Genomic DNA, 16,153 nt, shown 5'->3' on the forward strand with positions numbered 1-16,153 from the left:
AGCGCTGCGTGAGGCGAGAGGAAAAGTGTGACTGAACCCTGTCTCTTTATAGACGTGCCTCGGTCTTTGCGGCTGCTCCGTCATCCTCCTCCACCATCTCTGGCAGCAGCCGCACTCCCATTGCTGCCGAGTCTGATGAGTCAAATAGGCTCACCAGAGCAGCACGATGCAGCTGCAAGCGCGGCGACGCCTGCCATTGCGGCTTCCGGACCCCAGCAAGGAGAGGTCAACAATGCCAACCTCATCTTGATCGCGCTCACCGCCGGCTTGGGGCTGGCGTTGCTCACTATTGGACTTTGGAACGCCATCCTCGTCGTCGCCTTTTCTCTACTCCTCGTATGCAATCCGTGGGTGCGCACATTGCTCGAGCTTCCCAGCACCGACGGCAAGCGCGGTCTCAGCACCTTTGACCCAGCTCGCTACCTTCTCTCGTACACCGCATCTTCTACCGACCAAGTGGACGATGACGGCCAGCAAATCGCGGAGAAGTCCAGCGACGATTCCTTCACGCGTGATGACCAGCTTCAGGAGCTCACTGTCATGCCGGATGCGCTTCGGCAGAGCAGTCACACCATGATCCGCTTCGCCGTTCGCGATTTCGTTCAAAGCTGGTATGACAACATCAGCTTTGCCCATCCCAACTTTCCCATCTCTGCCGAGGCCAACATTTCACATGTCGCAGCCAACGTCTACCTTCGACTGCGTCAACTCAAACAGACCAACACAGCCGCCGAGATCTTGCTCACGGCCCAAAGTGTATTGCTCTCCTCGTTGCGGCGTCGGCGTTCTTCCACGCCGTATTCTTCGAATGCTGCTCCTTCGGCGAGGTCAACGTGGCCAAGCACCGCCGCGCGCATCGACGCGCTCCGCAAGGCAGTCCGAAAGTTCCTCTCTCGCAACCTGTCCCATGCAGAGCGCTCCAGTCCGGTATTGATGCTTCTGCTCACCGAAATCGTGGCAAAGCAAGCGTGGGAGGTCGCCCAGACCATCGGTGACCCAGACTTTATCAACCAGAAGATCGTCGAGTGGGCCGACCCGGCGTCAGAGACGAGCCTCGAGGGGCAAGCTATCTCGCCTGAAGAGCTCAATCGACTCCAAAGCCTCGACACCGCGGCTCTCGACGCCCAAGCGGTCGAGGCACTGCAGGCTCATCCACCTTCACACAAGTCCGCCATGCCAGCTAGCGCCGCCGCATCATCGGCAAATCCACATCTTCCACCAAGGTCAATATCGTCATCACAGAATCCATCATCGACGCCTAGTCGTGCCGAGGCGCCTCGAGGGTCTCGTCAGCAGAGTCCGGAAGCCTACGCCAGAAGCCGTCCAGCGCCTCTGCAAACTCCAGCAGGCAGCCATCGCACCGCAGACTCTTCAAAGTCTGTTGGGTCTTCTCAGCAGTTTCGTCCGCGGGTGACACCGCCCAAGAAGTCCAACAGCTCGGGCCCATTTTCGGCCATCGGCGGCTTCGCCACGGGTGCGCTGGGTGCTTTGGCGGACGCAGCCGAAAGAGCGGTTGACGTGGTCGGCGGCACCGTAGACGAGTTTGGCAACCTGCTTGTAGCTCCTGCTGAGCCGTCTCGTCGCGAACACAACAGCTTCGCCAGGCGTGACAGCTCCGGGGCCGGCGCTTCTCCACGCACTCGACAAGCTCCCCTTCCCGACACAAACGAGGACCGATGGGATTCGAACAGAGCACGTCAGAGACAGAGCGGAGGTGAGGGTCGTCTTTTCAGTAATGCGGCTCAAGCGTACCATCTGGACATGCCTTCTGGACTTGAAGAGCCACCTCTGCCCGAATCACTTCGACAGAGCATGCGAAACGCTCGTCCGCAATCTGGTGATTACACACAATCTGCCAGCACTGCAACACCCTCGAAAGGCGACAGCGTCGCGCATGCCTTTGACATCCCAGATACGCCCGAGAGGTCGGTCACGGGTTCGCCTTCTCTCGTCGCTCCAGCGCCCGTCTCTGCTGCTCTCAATTTTGCTCCTCGCGACAGCTTCTCGATGGACGAGCCCAAGCATGACGAGGAAGCATCGTGGGCAGCCATGTACTCGTTGCTCTCGGATCGCAGCTCATCCGCCTATGACGCCTTCGAAAGCTTCCTAGAACAGCCGAACAACCGCTTTTGTGCGCCCAACGAAGGCGAGTCGCTGCTTCGCCTTCACACTCAGCTCGACACGCTCGCCAGCATCATGGAATTCGCGACGCTCGATGAGCAGACCTTCCGTGCAGACGCGAGCACCATTCTCAGCAAGGCGCTCGAGACGCTGCCTGGCACGCTGCCTGCCACACATGACGGACAGCGCCCCGTGCTTGTCCGCAGAAGCGCGCAGCAGGTGTTGACCAACTTGGAGTGGTGCGCCAACATGGATGTGGTCGAACCGTTGAGAGAGACCATCATCGCTCGATTGGTGCAGCTTCACAGCGCTTTTCTTGTCAGTGGTACACAGCAAGCTGCGCGTCAGACGGAGAGCGCGCAGTCGAGTCCAATCACATCCAGATTCTCTGCCACCATGCCAAGGACAGACTCTCCGGAGCCGCATCAGCTCGGCATGCTCAGCAACAACAAGGAGAATCGGCTCAACTACTCGAGCACCGACTCGGATCTGGCGCCGTACCGCTACGAACCACGCAGAAAGACGCCGGCGCTCAGCCCGAAGCCCACGCTGCCGCAGTCTGGGACGCAGACTCCTCCGCGTGCTCCATCTGTCCCGCCTGTCTCGGCGGGTGGTGCGGTCATGGGACCGCCGTCGGGGCTGTCGAGACCCATGTCGGTGCCGCCTCGAACGCCGTCTGCGCAACCGAAGGCGCCGCAGATGGTGGTGCCAGGGCATTCTGCCGACCAGCCTCCAGGCACGATGCAGAGGAGCAGCACCGACTTGCAAACAGCTCACACCGGCACAGACAGTCCTCAGCCCTCGGCCGCGACCAGCACCGTCATCAGCATCACCGACATCAGCGCCAACGCTGACAGTGGAAGGTCGATGGACCTGCGGACGTTTGAAGTGATGATCTCGGTGGAAGGCATGGCCGATACGAGCGATGCAGCGTCCGCGATCAGCCCGGACGGCTTTGTGCTCGTGCGCCGATGGCACGAGTTCGAACAGATGGATGTCGAGATCCAGCGTCAGCCGCGGTCGAGCCACCCGCTGCCGCGTCTACCGGCGGTCAAAGGCAGAAGGAGCGCAGATGCGTGCCGCTTGCTGGAAGCGTATCTGTTCGATCTGCTGCAGCCAAGCAACCGGGCGCAGATGGCGAGCATCAGCGGGGCCAAGAGCTTCTTCGATCGGACACGCGCAGGAGCCTCGGCGGAGGATCTTCGGCGCAAGGGTGGGCCAGGCGCTTTCCTGGGCGGCATAGGCAAAGGCATTGTCAGCGGCGTCAACAGTGTTGGAAAGCAAGCGGCTCGAACCAGCTCGACTGGCGTCCAGGCTATTTCGACGGCAACAGGCTTCTCGGATGGGCTGCCTGCGCCGCGTCGACCGAGTTCCACAGCTCACTCTCCCATGCTGGGTTCTGGCCGCTCGCCTGATGGCGCCTCGCGCTTCGTCGTCAGCTCGCCCAACATCGACACGGCCTCGTCCACCACTTCGGCGTTCGTTTCGCGCACCAATTCGCCTTCGCCCTCGCCATCGCGCCGCACGCAGCCTGCACCGGAGATGAGCGCGCGCCAACTGGACATGCTTCTCTCCTCCGTGTTCGCCGTTGCGGACGAGGCATTCAACCTGCAAGGCGGGTGGACGTTACGACGTGGCATGCTGCGTGTGCTGGAGCAGGTCGTTCGGACCACCTATGCCTCATCGATAGTAGCTGGCTTCAACAATGCGGCTGCCTCGTTGAACGTGGGTAACTTCGCACGGTGGATCGAGGATCTGACGAACAGTCTTTGGCCCAACGGCAGACGGTGGGGAAGCGAGATCGGCACGGCGGACGAGAAACCACCGCGGACGGAGAAGGAAAAGCTGGCGACAAGGGAGAAGGCCAGGGAGATCGTGGTGAGCTATGCACCCGCCCAGGCAGGGTATCTGCTCGGACCAGGCGGGAAAGTTGCGTGTGTCAAGGCGCTAGCGGAGGTACATGCGACGTTGATGGATCCCATCACGGCGAGCGATTTGGGATTGACGGTCGTGCTCAAGGCGCTCGACATGGCCAGTCGATAGATTGAATGGGAACAACATGAATCATACACGATGATGCTGACATTGCTGTGAGGTGTGTGCATCTTGCACGTGTGAGACCTAGATGAAGTGGGATCTGCGCTGGTGCTTGCCGTCGATCAGCCATCATCGGCGATCTACCATCCGCGTCAAGCCTAAGGCTGAAGCATCCGCGGTGTGTGGCAAACCTTGCAGCGTGTGGGCAACCTTTCGCCAGCAAGGCAATGCTAGCGAGGGACGCGCGGGGAAAGCACAAAGCTGCCGGGGGGAAACAGACGTGCATCTCGCTTGGCGTCTAGCATGGTGCGCTGTCTCTCTCCCCGAGCGGGAAGGATTCTTCAACCTCGTGTGGGGACCCCGCACCGTTGTCGCTGCTGTAGAAGTCCGCTCGGTATGCGCTCTGCAGATGCGCTGTCCCAGACAAAGTCTGCGCGCTTGTTTCACTGGGTGTGCCGCCCTCTCTCTCTCTCTCTCTGCCTGGCTGCGCACAGCTTGCCTTCGCCATCTCGTGTCTCCAAATCGCGCCCAAGTCGGGAAAGTCTTGCAGAGCGGCTCCTGAGGGAATGTCAAGTCTCAGCTGAGTGTGCGGTCGAAGATGTGCCTTTTCGCACGCCACTCGGACGAGTCGAGTTGGCAAGGGGGTTACGCGCTTCGCTTGCATACCGGGAGGCGTGCATTTCACGCGCAAAGTCGTCGTGCCAAAAGGGGCAGCGGAGCTCGGGCTTATGCATGATTCTCTACGCGCGCGCAAGGCCAGCACCGCTCGGTCGCAGTCGCCCTACAGCTGCGGTACCCGCTTCACTCGCGTCGAATGGCCACCTAGAATCTTGATCGGTGCCAGTCAAGGAAAGACATAACTTTCTGGTCAGGTCTGGAAAGTGAGACAGAGCAAATGACCTTGTCACCGAAGCGACTTTGAAGTCAGAGAGGAATTGCCAGAAAGAAGGTTTGGCACAGGGTCCGCCCAGCTGCCCTCAGGGTCCGACTGGTGTGGCTTCTACGAGATCGACAGCGTGAAAAAACAGGATTGGAAAAAGGGCTCAGTCGGATTACCAATTCGGCTGCTTCCTATTCGTGCGCGCGCGTGAGCCTGAGCGCTTGCCGAGCGCCCGGTTTGAAGCACAAATACCGGTTCGACTGAATGCCGTTCTTCCGACTTGGCTGTGTTGCCTTGGTGGCAGGTCGTACAGCATACATTTCACTGTGTATAGAGTAAGGAGATTGAGCAGCAGCTTGCTCGATGCAGATGAGATGCTTCACGAGTCGATCAGCGATAGGTCAGCAAGCAGAAACCACGGGAGCGGCGGCTGGCGTGGCTGACTGGTGGGCTCGTGGGCTGGCGGTTGAATGCGCCAAATGAAGAAAAGCGCCTCTCGGTTCAAGACTGTGCAAGTGCATGCTTTGCTTACCCCGCATCCGCGTCGACGAGCAATCCTAAGCCTGTTTTTCCCTTCCTCTTCGCTTGCATACACGCTGCTAGCAGAGCCTCGGTTGCACAGGCCCGGACTCTCTCTCTTCCTCTGCTCCTTCCCGCTCCTTTGACCTAATCAGCGCTTCCGGATTGGACAAGCGCCACCACACCATCACCCCTCTTTCTTCCTTCTCGACCACATCCTTCTCTTTCCCCTACCATCCCCCAAGAGAACCTTTTCCGCCTTCACAAAATGTCCGCTCAACAGAAGCAGGCTCCTACGCAGCCTCAGCGCAAGGAGTACACGCGCGAGGAGATCGCCCAGCACAACAAGGCCGGCGATCTCTGGGTCGTCATCGACGCCGAGGTCTACAACGTCTCCAAGTTCGCCGAGCTCCACCCGGGAGGAGAGAACGTCTTCCACGACGAGGAGGTCGCTGGTCAGGACGCCACCGAGACCTTCTTCGGTCTGCACCGACGCGAGATCCTCGCCAAGCCGCAGTACCAGCGTCTCATCATCGGCAATGTCAAGGGCGAGCAGTCCAAGCTCAAGCCCGATCCTCTGGGCTCGCCTTCCCGCGTGCCTTACGCAGAGCCCACCTGGTTGGCTACCGCCTACCACTCGCCCTACTTCAACGACTCGCACCGTCACCTCCAGCGCGAGTGGCGCAAGTTTGTCGACGAGGAGGTCGTCGAGATCGCCCAGCGTTGCGAGGACAATGGCAAGCGACCCGATGTCGAGCTCGTCAAGAAGATGGGTGCTAACGGCATCAACGCGATGCGCATGGGCCCCGGTAAGCACCTTCACGGCCGCAAGCTCTTCGCTGGCATCAAGGGTGAAGAGTTTGACTACTTCCACGAGTTGATCCTCACCCAGGAGCTGGTTCGTATCGGCGCCCGTGGCTTCGGTGACGGTCTCCAGGGCGGTATGGTCATTGGTCTTCCCCCCGTCATGAACTTCGGTTCCGACGAGCTCAAGAAGGAGATCGTCGAACCCGTTCTCGCCGGTGACAAGTTCATCTGCCTTGCCATCTCCGAGGCTTTCGCTGGTTCGGACGTCATGGGTCTCCGCACCACCGCTACGCTCACCGAGGACGGCGAGCACTACATTGTCAACGGCACCAAGAAGTGGATCACCAACGGTACCTTTGCCGACTACTTCTCCACCGCTGTCAAGACCGACCAGGGTTTCGCGATGATCTGCGTGCCCCGTTCGTGCGGTAACGTCGAGACCAAGCAGATCAAGACGTCGTACTCCACCACGGCCGGAACCGCCTATGTGACGTTTGACAACGTCAAGGTGCCCAAGAAGTACCTCATCGGCGAGGACGGCATGGGCATCTACTACATCTTGTCCAACTTTAACCACGAGCGATGGGTCATGTGCTGTTCGACGATCCGAGCGGCGCGTGCGGTGTGCGAGGAGTGCATGCTGTGGATCCACCAGCGCAAGGTCTTCGGCAAACCTTTGACCAGTCAGCCGGTCATCCGTCAGAAGATGGCCCAGATGATCTCGCTCGTCGAGGCGGCTCAGAACTGGCTGGAGAACGTGACGTATCAGATGTGCAAGATGTCGTACGCCCAACAGTCCAAGTTCCTCGCCGGCCAGGTGGGTCTGCTCAAGAGCTGGTCCACTCGTGTCTCGCACGAGGTCGCCGACGGTGCCGTCCAGATCTTCGGCGGTCGTGGTCTCACCAAGACCGGCATGGGCAAGTTCACCGAGATGTTCCACAGGACGTACAAGTTCGATGCCGTCCTCGGTGGAAGTGAGGAGGTGCTCGCCGATTTGGGTATCCGACAGGCACTCAGGATGATGCCTGAGAACGCGCGTCTGTAATTGAACCCAAGTGTTATGCGCTACGAATGAATCGATTCCTTAACCCATCTTCGGCTTCTCATGGTGTCTGTGTGTCAGTGTGTGGAAACAATTGTGAGTCAAGGTCGAGCGTGAAGGTCGGGTGTGGCCGAGCTCGGACGGGCTGATCGAGAAACCATGCAAGGGGACCGCGATCAAATTGCACAAAATGAATTATTTCAGAAAAAAAGAATGATTTTATTCACGATCACGGATTCGCCATCCATCCAGATCCATCCTCGAGGGCTCTGCTCATACACCATCTCTGGATGCACAAAAACATAGTTGCTTTCCGTAGAAAGCGTCTCTTCTGAGCGTTGTATTGTCATCCATCTGCTGGGACATGCTAATCTTCTCTGTATCGTTTAGTTTTAGATCATATGTCAAGCCCCTCTCGGGGCCGACAAACGATGGTTCCACTTCAGAGATGATGTATGAGGCAAAGCTCGGGTGGATGCGATTAAGCGATTGCAGGAAACTAACGACGAGACTTGGCCTTCTTGAGCGACTTCTGCATGAGTTTTTGGTCCTCTGGGTTGTCCAATGACACCAACCCATCCTGTCCTTGCTCCACCTCCTCGTCGTCACCATCAACGGTCGTTGTGGTGTCCACCTTGTCGTTCTTGCTATGCGCGTTGTTGGAAGGGGGGCTGACCTTCAACTTGCACACAAAGAACCCATCCAGATTGTGCACGTGCGGGAAGATTCGTCTCGCATACACCATGCGCTCATCGAATTTGCTCCTCCCGAAACTCTTGAACCCATCGCGACCGAATTGGATGCCGGTGTCGACGATCTTGACGTTGCTCCTCTTGCGCAGGGCGTACTGGACCACCTCCTCGTTCTCCTCTGTCATGACAGAGCATGTCGAGTAGACGACGTAGCCACCGGTGCTCGAGCGCGGGTTGACACTGTCGATGGCACACAGCAGCAGTTGCTTCTGCAGATGCGTCAGCAGCGCAAAATCCCGTTCGGACTTGTTGACCTTGACACTCTGGTCTTTGTGAATCACCCCGGTTCCGGAACACGGCGAGTCCAACAAAACGCGATCAAATCCACCGATCACCTTGGGGAACTGGCGTCCGTCGTAGTTGCACACCACCACGTTCTTGCACCCAAGCCGATGGATGTTGGCGACGAGCGACTTGATGCGGTTCTTGTTCGAGTCGTTGGCGAACACGGTGCCGGTGTTCTGCATGAGCGCTGAGAGGTAGGTGGACTTGCCACCGGGTGCCGAGGCCATGTCGAGCACGCGTTCGTTGGGTTGCGGCGCCAGCGCGATGCACGGCAAAAACGAGGAAGCCGCTTGGAGCATGTAGTGCCCCGCCAGATACTCAGGCGTCGCACCGATGGGGACGGAGGACTCGAACACTTGAAGGCCCACCTTGGACCACCCACCGATGGGCTCGAGGTTGACGCCGCGGTTGATGAGTGCTTGGGCGAGGTCGCGACGTCGGGTGCGAAGCGTGTTGGCTCGGATGGTGACGGGACGGGGCGTCTCGTTGGCTTCAAAGAACTCGATCGCTTCGGCGGGTGTGAAGAGCTCGAACAGCTTCTCGGCCAGGAAGGCGTTGTAGCCGTAGTAGGTGCAGATGTCGGCGAGCAGCTGCTCGACGTATTCGGAGCGAGATCGACCGTCGATGGCGAGCTTCTTGAAGTTGGAGAGGACGGTGACGACTTCCTGGATGCGCATGTGGACGAGCTGGAGGTCGGCGCCGCGCACCTTTTCGGCTTCGCGCTCTTCGAGCGTGGGGAGCATGAATTCGGCGCCTTCGCCTGCGGAGTCGTCCTCGTCATCTTCGGCCTCTTCGTCGTCCGAATCGAGCTCCACCTCGTCGCCCTCCTCGCCTTCGAGATCCTCGTCGCCGAGATCGAATTCGTCGCCAAGCTCTGGCTCCGAGCCTTCCTCCGCGTCCTCGTCATCTTCCTCAAGGACATCAGATCCCCCTTCCGCCTCCTCCTCGTCGTCGTCGTCGGAGTCGAGCGACAGACCCTGGCTCTTGAGCAGCTCCTCGAGTCGTTCTGCTTCTGCGAGCGCCTTCTTGCGTTGCCTGTCTGTGAGCTTGCCGTTCTTGGGCAGGCCCAGTGCTGCTAGTGGATCTTCCTCTTCCTCCACTTCGATCTCTTCCTCTTCTTCCTCGTCGTCCTCTACATCCTCGTCATCTTCTCCTTCGAGCTCCTCCTCGTCCTCCTCTTCGTCCTCCTCCTCCTCAACAGGTGCGACCTTCGCATTCGACTTGCCGTTCGTAGCAGCTCGTGAGCTTGTTGCCTTTGCCCCCCTCGTCGCTGTCACAGGTGCACTCGCAATCCTCGCCTTCTTGACCGGCGCCGCGGAGTCTGCCGCCTTCCTCTTGCCCTTGTTGTTGCTGACCGCGCGCTCCTCACGCAACGGCTGAGGTGGTGCCTGCTTGTTCTTTGATCTGCGACCCATTGTGTTTGTTCTGTGTGATGTGGGTGGTGAGTGGAGTGAGGACGAGGTGCGGTGGCAGTTCTTCTCGAACAAAAAGAGGGTCTGGAAATTTTTGGTCGTGCAGCCATGGTGAAAAATTTAAGGATAGTGCAAAATTCTGGAATTGCCTTGGATGAAGCGGTCTAACAAACGGATAGATTTGGATCGGGGCCGATCGCCGCTCTTCGCTGCGTCTACGGACTTCGTTTTATGCACTCACATGGTAGCTTCGGCTGGTCGTGCAGCCTATCAAGGGCGGTGTTTGGGTCCAGAGCGCGGTGGCAAGACTCCTCGCCCAAGGGCGCACACTGTCAATGTCTGGGTGAGGAAAGGGTAGCAGCAAGGTTGAACCGGGAGACAGCCTCGCTCGCGGGTGCTGCAGGTTCGGATTTATGCTCAGCCCCGACCGGTCATAAAGGCGCGGTCATACGGAGAAGGCACGGACCCAGGCCGAAACTCCACTTGCCTCCAGGCTGACAAGCTGACACATATATCCCCTCCCGCCCGTCTTCCATCCCTGCCAACCGTCAACCATCAGAACCCTCTGTCGTCAGCGTCATCGCTCACGGAGAACAGCCAACATTCTAGCAACAACGGTCTTCCGCACGGCCATCTCACGCCAGGCCATCCGCAGCTACACCGTCGCCGCACGTTCTCTCCCACCCGCCCGCGTCTTATCGACTTCAACTTCGCGCTCCATCTCAACGACCGCTCGCGCCATGTCGGACAACTCCAAGAAGGACGGTTCTTCGGACTGGTCGAACAAGGACGGTCATTTCCGTCGTCAAGAATCCTCTTTCCGTACATCTATCGAGCCGAATGGCAAGCACGCGCCCGAGATCGGGCGGTACCATCTTGTCGTAGCGCTGGCGTGTCCCTGGGCGCACCGCGCGCTGATCGTTCGTCAGCTCAAAGGCATGGACAAGGTGCCGGACTTGCTGCCTGTTCACGTCGTCGACTCGCTGCTCGGTCCGGAGGGGTGGAGCTTCGTCCCCTACGAGGGCGAGCTCAAAGGTCTCGGTGTGCCAGGAACAGGCATCAAGATCCCCGGCCATGAGGACAAGAAGAGGATCCGAGAGCTCTACATGGCGGCCGATCCAAAGTACGAACAGCGCTGCACAGTGCCCATCATCTGGGACAACAAACTGGGGACTATTGTCAACAACGAATCGAGCGAGGTGATTCGCAACCTCAACTACGCCTTTGACGAATTCCTGCCAGAGGAACACAAGGGCGTGACGTACTACCCCGAGGAGCTGCGCAACGAGATCGACGCCATGAACGAGTGGGTCTATCCGACCATCAACAACGGTGTCTACAAGTGCGGGTTTGCCACTCTTCAAGATGCGTACGAATCCAACGTCGGTCCTCTATTCGAATCGCTCGATCGAGTCGAGAAACAGCTCTCGGACGGCCGCAAATTCTTGTTCGGCGGCAAACTCACCGAAGCTGACATCCGACTCTTTACCACCATCGTCCGCTTCGACTGCGTCTACTTTACGCACTTCAAGTGCAACTACCGCACCATCCGAGATGGATATCCGCACATCAACCGGTGGTTGTTGGGACTGTACTGGAACGATCCGGCGTTCAAGGATACGACCGACTTCGACAGTATCAAGGCGCACTACTTCCAGAGCCACCCCAACATCAATCCGCACCGCATCGTGCCTCAGGGTCCCGTACCGCACATTCTTCCGCTCAACAAGTAAACCCCTCCCTTCCCCTCGCATGTATACTCTTTTCGCACTCGTTGGAAGGAATCGTAGAGCAAATGTATTCATTCGTTGAGACCAAGTTCGACCGTCAGATCGGCCACATGTCGCTCCCGTCTCCCCAAAATGTCGGCGTATCGGATGCTCGCCTTCAACTCCGTACACGCCAAATGAACCAGCCTGTCCGTACTAAACAATCGACTGGTCACCGAATGAGCCAGGGCATAGAAGCTCGACGCGCTCGTCGTGGCCAACAGCTCGGACTCGTACAGCTTGAGGATCGCCATCGCGACTCGGAAGAGGATCACCATGCCTTCGACGAACATGACGTCCCACACCCGGAACAGCGTTTCGACCGGTAGACAGTCGGTGTAGAGCGAGAGGAACCAGGCGAATGTGATGGCGGGCAGATCGACTCCCAGTTCGGCGATGTGCGCGTGCAACCGGGGCATGTGTTCCTCCACCAGATCGATGAGCACGCGCTGATCGGCTTGCGAGACCAACAGGTGCGACGTGTAGTACTCGCTCGGGAGGATTTTTTCGATCAGACAGACGAGCACCCAGAACGCCTCCTCTTCGGTAGCGTGCGTCAGCAGCAGCGTCGCAGCGAGATTGTTCATCCCCTGACAGTAACCCGTGTTGGGGTTGTACCAGCTAAACGCAACCAACAGTCGGCGCAGCTTGGCAACCCCCTGTCCATCGCCGCCAAAGAAGATGTTGGTCGGCATGGTGCGGTGCACATCCAAATCGATTTGGGTCAGACAGTCGTTCGTCTCGCCCTGGTGGTCCGATAGCAGCTCCTGGTAGCGTCCTGGCTCGGCAATGTCGTTGGCCCCACTGCACTCGGCCCAGATGCGAGCACGATAGCAGAGCGGAATGCCCGTTTGGCAGAGAGCGAGGAACTCGCGCCAGTCTTCCTTGCCCGTCTTGGAATCGCCCATGCGGTTGACGCCGACCATGCCGGACGACCAGTCTTCTTCGGGCGCCTTTTCGGCCGAGCTGAGCGCTTTGGCGCCGTCGGCGGGCGCACCGCCGAACAGTCCTCCTGCCAGAAGCGCTTTCGTCTTGCTGGAAGCTGAGCTCGCGATGGACGTCTTGGCGGCGCTGCTGTGGGTTTGCGCTGCAGCGGAGCCACTGCTCGTGCCGTTCGTGTCGGCTGCATGGAGTTGCGCTCGCCTGCGTTCTAGGAACGCATCCCATCGCTGCTTCTGCTCCATCTGCTGTGTGTCGTGCATGTCTTTGAGCTGCGTGAGCAGTCGACGGACGGTGTTCGAGATGGATGGGAGCCCAAGGTTCGCCTGACCTCCTCCCTTGACAGGACTCGCGGATCGAGAAGACGTATTGGAGCGGGTTCCGCGTCGATTTTTGGTGGGACTGCTGCGCGTGGGAGAGGGCGACGGCCTAGATACGGCACTGACTGGCAACAATTCCGCTTGTACAGGCTTGCTGTCCGGGACCGTCAACAGGTTGCTCCGACGCTTTGCGCGTTTGTCTTTGCTGCCGGTGCCGTCTGCTGCTGCGCCGCCATCGTCGGAAGCGGCGCCTTCCATGCCTGAGGCTGCACCCGTCGAGGGAGCCGGTGAGGTGGAGCGAGAGCCAGCCAGAAGCTGGACGTCGTTGTGATCCACCTGCGAGGGCAAGACAGATCGATTGACCTTGACAGCGCGCGACAGATCCATCTCGTCTTCGGACGAGTCGGCAGTGTCAAGGTCAGGATCGTTCTTGTCGTCGTCGCTCTGGCTGTCGGTGCCGCCACGCGCTCGAATGCCGACCTTGATGCCAGTGAGCGTGGCGGGTGCTGGTGCGGATGCTTTCCTCGCCTGTCGCAGCAGCCGAATGTCGGCATCCGTCGGATTGTAGATGAAGCCGTAGCGGTCGGTGAGCACTTCCAAATCCTCTTCGAGATCGCTGTCGGTGTCCGAGTCGTCGACGGGACGAAGGACGATGGAGGAGTCGGCGACCATGGTGCCGGTTGGCATCAGCGTTGCCGCTCCTGCTGTTGTGTCCGTGAGGTTTGTGAAGCCGGGTACGGGTGCCTTGCCACCGTACACTTCAAACTCGTCGCCAGAGCTCTCTTCCTCGTCCAGCGTGCTCAATCGAGCGGCACGTCTCTGTCTGGCGACGACGGACGCGTCTGCGCTCGGCGATGAAGAGCCGGCTTGGCCATCGCTTGTCTGACTGCCTAGGCCAGAATGGCTCTGGTCCGTCTTGACTTTGGCCGCACCGCTGCCTGTACCAGCATCGACACCCGAGCCACTCTTGCGACCCTTCTTCTTGCGTCGAAGGAGTGTCGGCGGCGCTGCATCGGTGGGCAAGATGGGCTCCAGTTCGACAGCAGCGCTGGGTGGTCGTGGCGAAGGAAGACCCAGCATCGACGCACTGTCCAGTGTCGAAAGCGAATTGCTTGGGTCCAGACCCTGGCGATCAAATTGATAGGTATCGGGCAGACGCGTGACGTTGGGCTGCGGTGCTGGAGGAGGCGTCTCGGGTGCGGGTGACGAGCGCGTGTAGCGACCAAACGCTCGTGCAAAGGTCGATGCCGAAGCCACCTTAGACGATTTGCCTGCACTCACGGACCGCTTACCTGCAGTATCGAGGGCGGCGGCGGACTCGGCCATCTCGCGTCGACCGGGGCTGGTGGCTTTGACCATGCTCGGCGCAGTGCTTGGCGCTGCTTTGCGTAATGCGCCGCCACCGGACCATGGCAGCAAGCCGCTAGCCCAGTCGCCGAGCACTCCACCTGCGGATGTACTTGAGGAGGCGTTTCTGGCGCGAGGCGATGCAATGCTCGGAGACTTGGCTTTGTGAATCGATTGGGGAGAGGCCGGCGGGTTCGGAGACGATTTGAGCACAGCGGTGCGATGATTTGAAGAAGGGCTGGTGCTGATCGTGTCAGTGATGGACGCTGATGACGACTTGAGACTGCGCGTGTCGGTGTCTTTGCCATTGGTAGACGCGATCGAGATGGAAAGCGACTTGCCGCGCTGACGATGCGACGAGGTGGTGACGCTCTCCGATGCTGATGTCTTGTGAGAGCGTACAGATGGGCTGCGATCGCGTTGAGATGCGTCGGTCGCGCTGTGAACGCTCGACGGCTTCAGCGACGGGGAACGGGCGACAATGGAAGTGTTGGTGACATCGAGGTCATCGAGCATGGCTTCTTGCAACGAGTCCGGAAGGGCTCGCTCTGTCGGATCCGCAGGCGGCTCAATGCCTGCCTTCTCCTGGGCAAGACTTTGCTGATGCTCGGCGATGCGTTTCCGTTTGAGCGCCTCTGCGTCGAGGATGGGCGCTCGGAGGAGGCTGCGATGGATTTGACCCTGTTTGATGCCATTCTCGAGGCAGAGCGCGGTGAGGGCAGCTTCTCTGGACTCGGTGCGCTGCTGCAGGTGTTCCATTTCTTGTGCGTGCTGCAAACGATCTTGGTCTGTCGCTGCGCGAAGCTTGTCGAGTTCCGTGTGCGCTTCTGCAAGTGCTCTGGAGAGTGCTTTCGTGAGCTGGATGGAATACGACGGCGGTTTGCTGTCCTTGCGTGCAACAGCAGAGGTGGATGACTTGACGGGCGTCGACTCGCGTGGCTGCTGGGGGGTGTGAACGGGACGATGCGAGAGCGGTCCCGACAGTGCCAAATCAAGGTCGACATCACCAAGTCGATGCAGCTGTTGCAGCCAATCTAGCGGAAACTCCACTTCTCGAGCCAGGTCATGGACTCTGTTGCTGTTGCTGGTCGTGGAACTGTGTGGATGTGCGCCGTTGATGGCTGGGCTGCGCCGTCTGCGCCCTTCTGAAGGCGAAGCAGCGCCATCTCGGGAGCTGGAGCGAGAACGGGGACGGAGGAGGTGCTGTTGCTTGGGCATGGGTGTTTGGTCAGGAGAGCCGACGAAAGCAGTAGCATGAGAGGCTCGGATCTGGGAAGAACGAGTGGGTCTGGGTGCTGCCAGCTCGCGGTCGAAGAGTCGCGAGGAAGAAGGGCCAGGCGCACCAAAGAGCGACTCGTGCTCTATCGAAGCCTCTTCAGCGTCATCGAACTGGAGGTCATAGCTGCTGACGCGACCAGTACGTGGGATGTAGGATGTCGAGTGATCATGGTCGCCATAATCGGCTGCAGCAGCGCGCGAAGTGAAGACATCGTCGTCAGCGTGAGCGGGAGGGTGACCAGATGTGGAAGAGGATGCCGAAGATGGCTCTGCACCGGAGCCGTCACGATAGGAAGTGGAACGACTGACGGAGCGTCGCTGTCGAGTAGAAGGGGATTCGACGCTGTAATCGACCTTGGCTGCATTGCGCTGTCCCCAGATGGGACGGTTGACGAGCGAAGAGGGCGCAGGCGACTTTGTGGGCGAGTCTCCGGCAAAGAGCGGGTGAGCTTGCCCTGAGCTCGACGGTCGAGCGGGCGAGGACATGACGGCTGAGTCGAGAGGCTGAGCAAGGCGCGATGTGCCGTGCAGATGCGCTGCTGTCGCTCCAACGGCAAGACGCGCCTCGACAGCTCCTACAAGCGCATGTGACAAAGCAGGGTCGGCATCGATCCGCTTGTCGACGGATGGCGTGGGATCGTGACC

The 16,153-nt window shown here is 59.4% G+C and overlaps 5 protein-coding genes across 5 annotated transcripts; 3 read left to right on the plus strand and 2 right to left on the minus strand.

Annotated features, from left to right (window-relative positions):
• Positions 1-135: 135 nt before the first annotated feature.
• Positions 136-4,164, plus strand: PSEUBRA_002515 (Sorting nexin, C-terminal; the record flags this gene model as incomplete). Its single annotated transcript, XM_016436931.2, has 1 exon — positions 136-4,164. One exon carries the CDS (start codon positions 136-138, stop codon positions 4,162-4,164), a length of 4,029 nt encoding a protein of 1,342 aa, XP_016292431.2.
• A 1,661-nt stretch (positions 4,165-5,825) lies between these two features.
• Positions 5,826-7,409, plus strand: PSEUBRA_002516 (Acyl-CoA oxidase/dehydrogenase, central domain protein; the record flags this gene model as incomplete). The annotated part of the gene is made up of 1 exon (XM_016436925.1): positions 5,826-7,409. The coding sequence occupies one exon, from the start codon at positions 5,826-5,828 to the stop codon at positions 7,407-7,409; it is 1,584 nt and encodes a 527-aa protein (XP_016292432.1).
• A 496-nt stretch (positions 7,410-7,905) lies between these two features.
• PSEUBRA_002517 (Bacterial Fmu (Sun)/eukaryotic nucleolar NOL1/Nop2p) lies at positions 7,906-9,858 on the minus strand (the record flags this gene model as incomplete). Its single annotated transcript, XM_016436939.1, has 1 exon — positions 7,906-9,858. The coding sequence occupies one exon, from the start codon at positions 9,856-9,858 to the stop codon at positions 7,906-7,908; it is 1,953 nt and encodes a 650-aa protein (XP_016292433.1).
• Positions 9,859-10,595: 737 nt separating this feature from the next.
• On the plus strand, positions 10,596-11,588 carry PSEUBRA_002518 (Glutathione S-transferase, N-terminal; the record flags this gene model as incomplete). Its single annotated transcript, XM_016436927.1, has 1 exon — positions 10,596-11,588. One exon carries the CDS (start codon positions 10,596-10,598, stop codon positions 11,586-11,588), a length of 993 nt encoding a protein of 330 aa, XP_016292434.1.
• Positions 11,589-11,656: 68 nt separating this feature from the next.
• Positions 11,657-15,994, minus strand: PSEUBRA_002519 (Rab-GTPase-TBC domain protein; the record flags this gene model as incomplete). Its single annotated transcript, XM_059464891.1, has 1 exon — positions 11,657-15,994. One exon carries the CDS (start codon positions 15,992-15,994, stop codon positions 11,657-11,659), a length of 4,338 nt encoding a protein of 1,445 aa, XP_059320681.1.
• Between the last annotated feature and the right edge of the window lie 159 nt (positions 15,995-16,153).

The sequence above is a fragment of the Kalmanozyma brasiliensis genome, assembly GCF_000497045.1.
Source record: "Kalmanozyma brasiliensis GHG001 unplaced genomic scaffold PSEUBRA_SCAF2, whole genome shotgun sequence".
In the NCBI taxonomy this organism is placed as follows: Eukaryota; Fungi; Basidiomycota; class Ustilaginomycetes; order Ustilaginales; genus Kalmanozyma; species Kalmanozyma brasiliensis.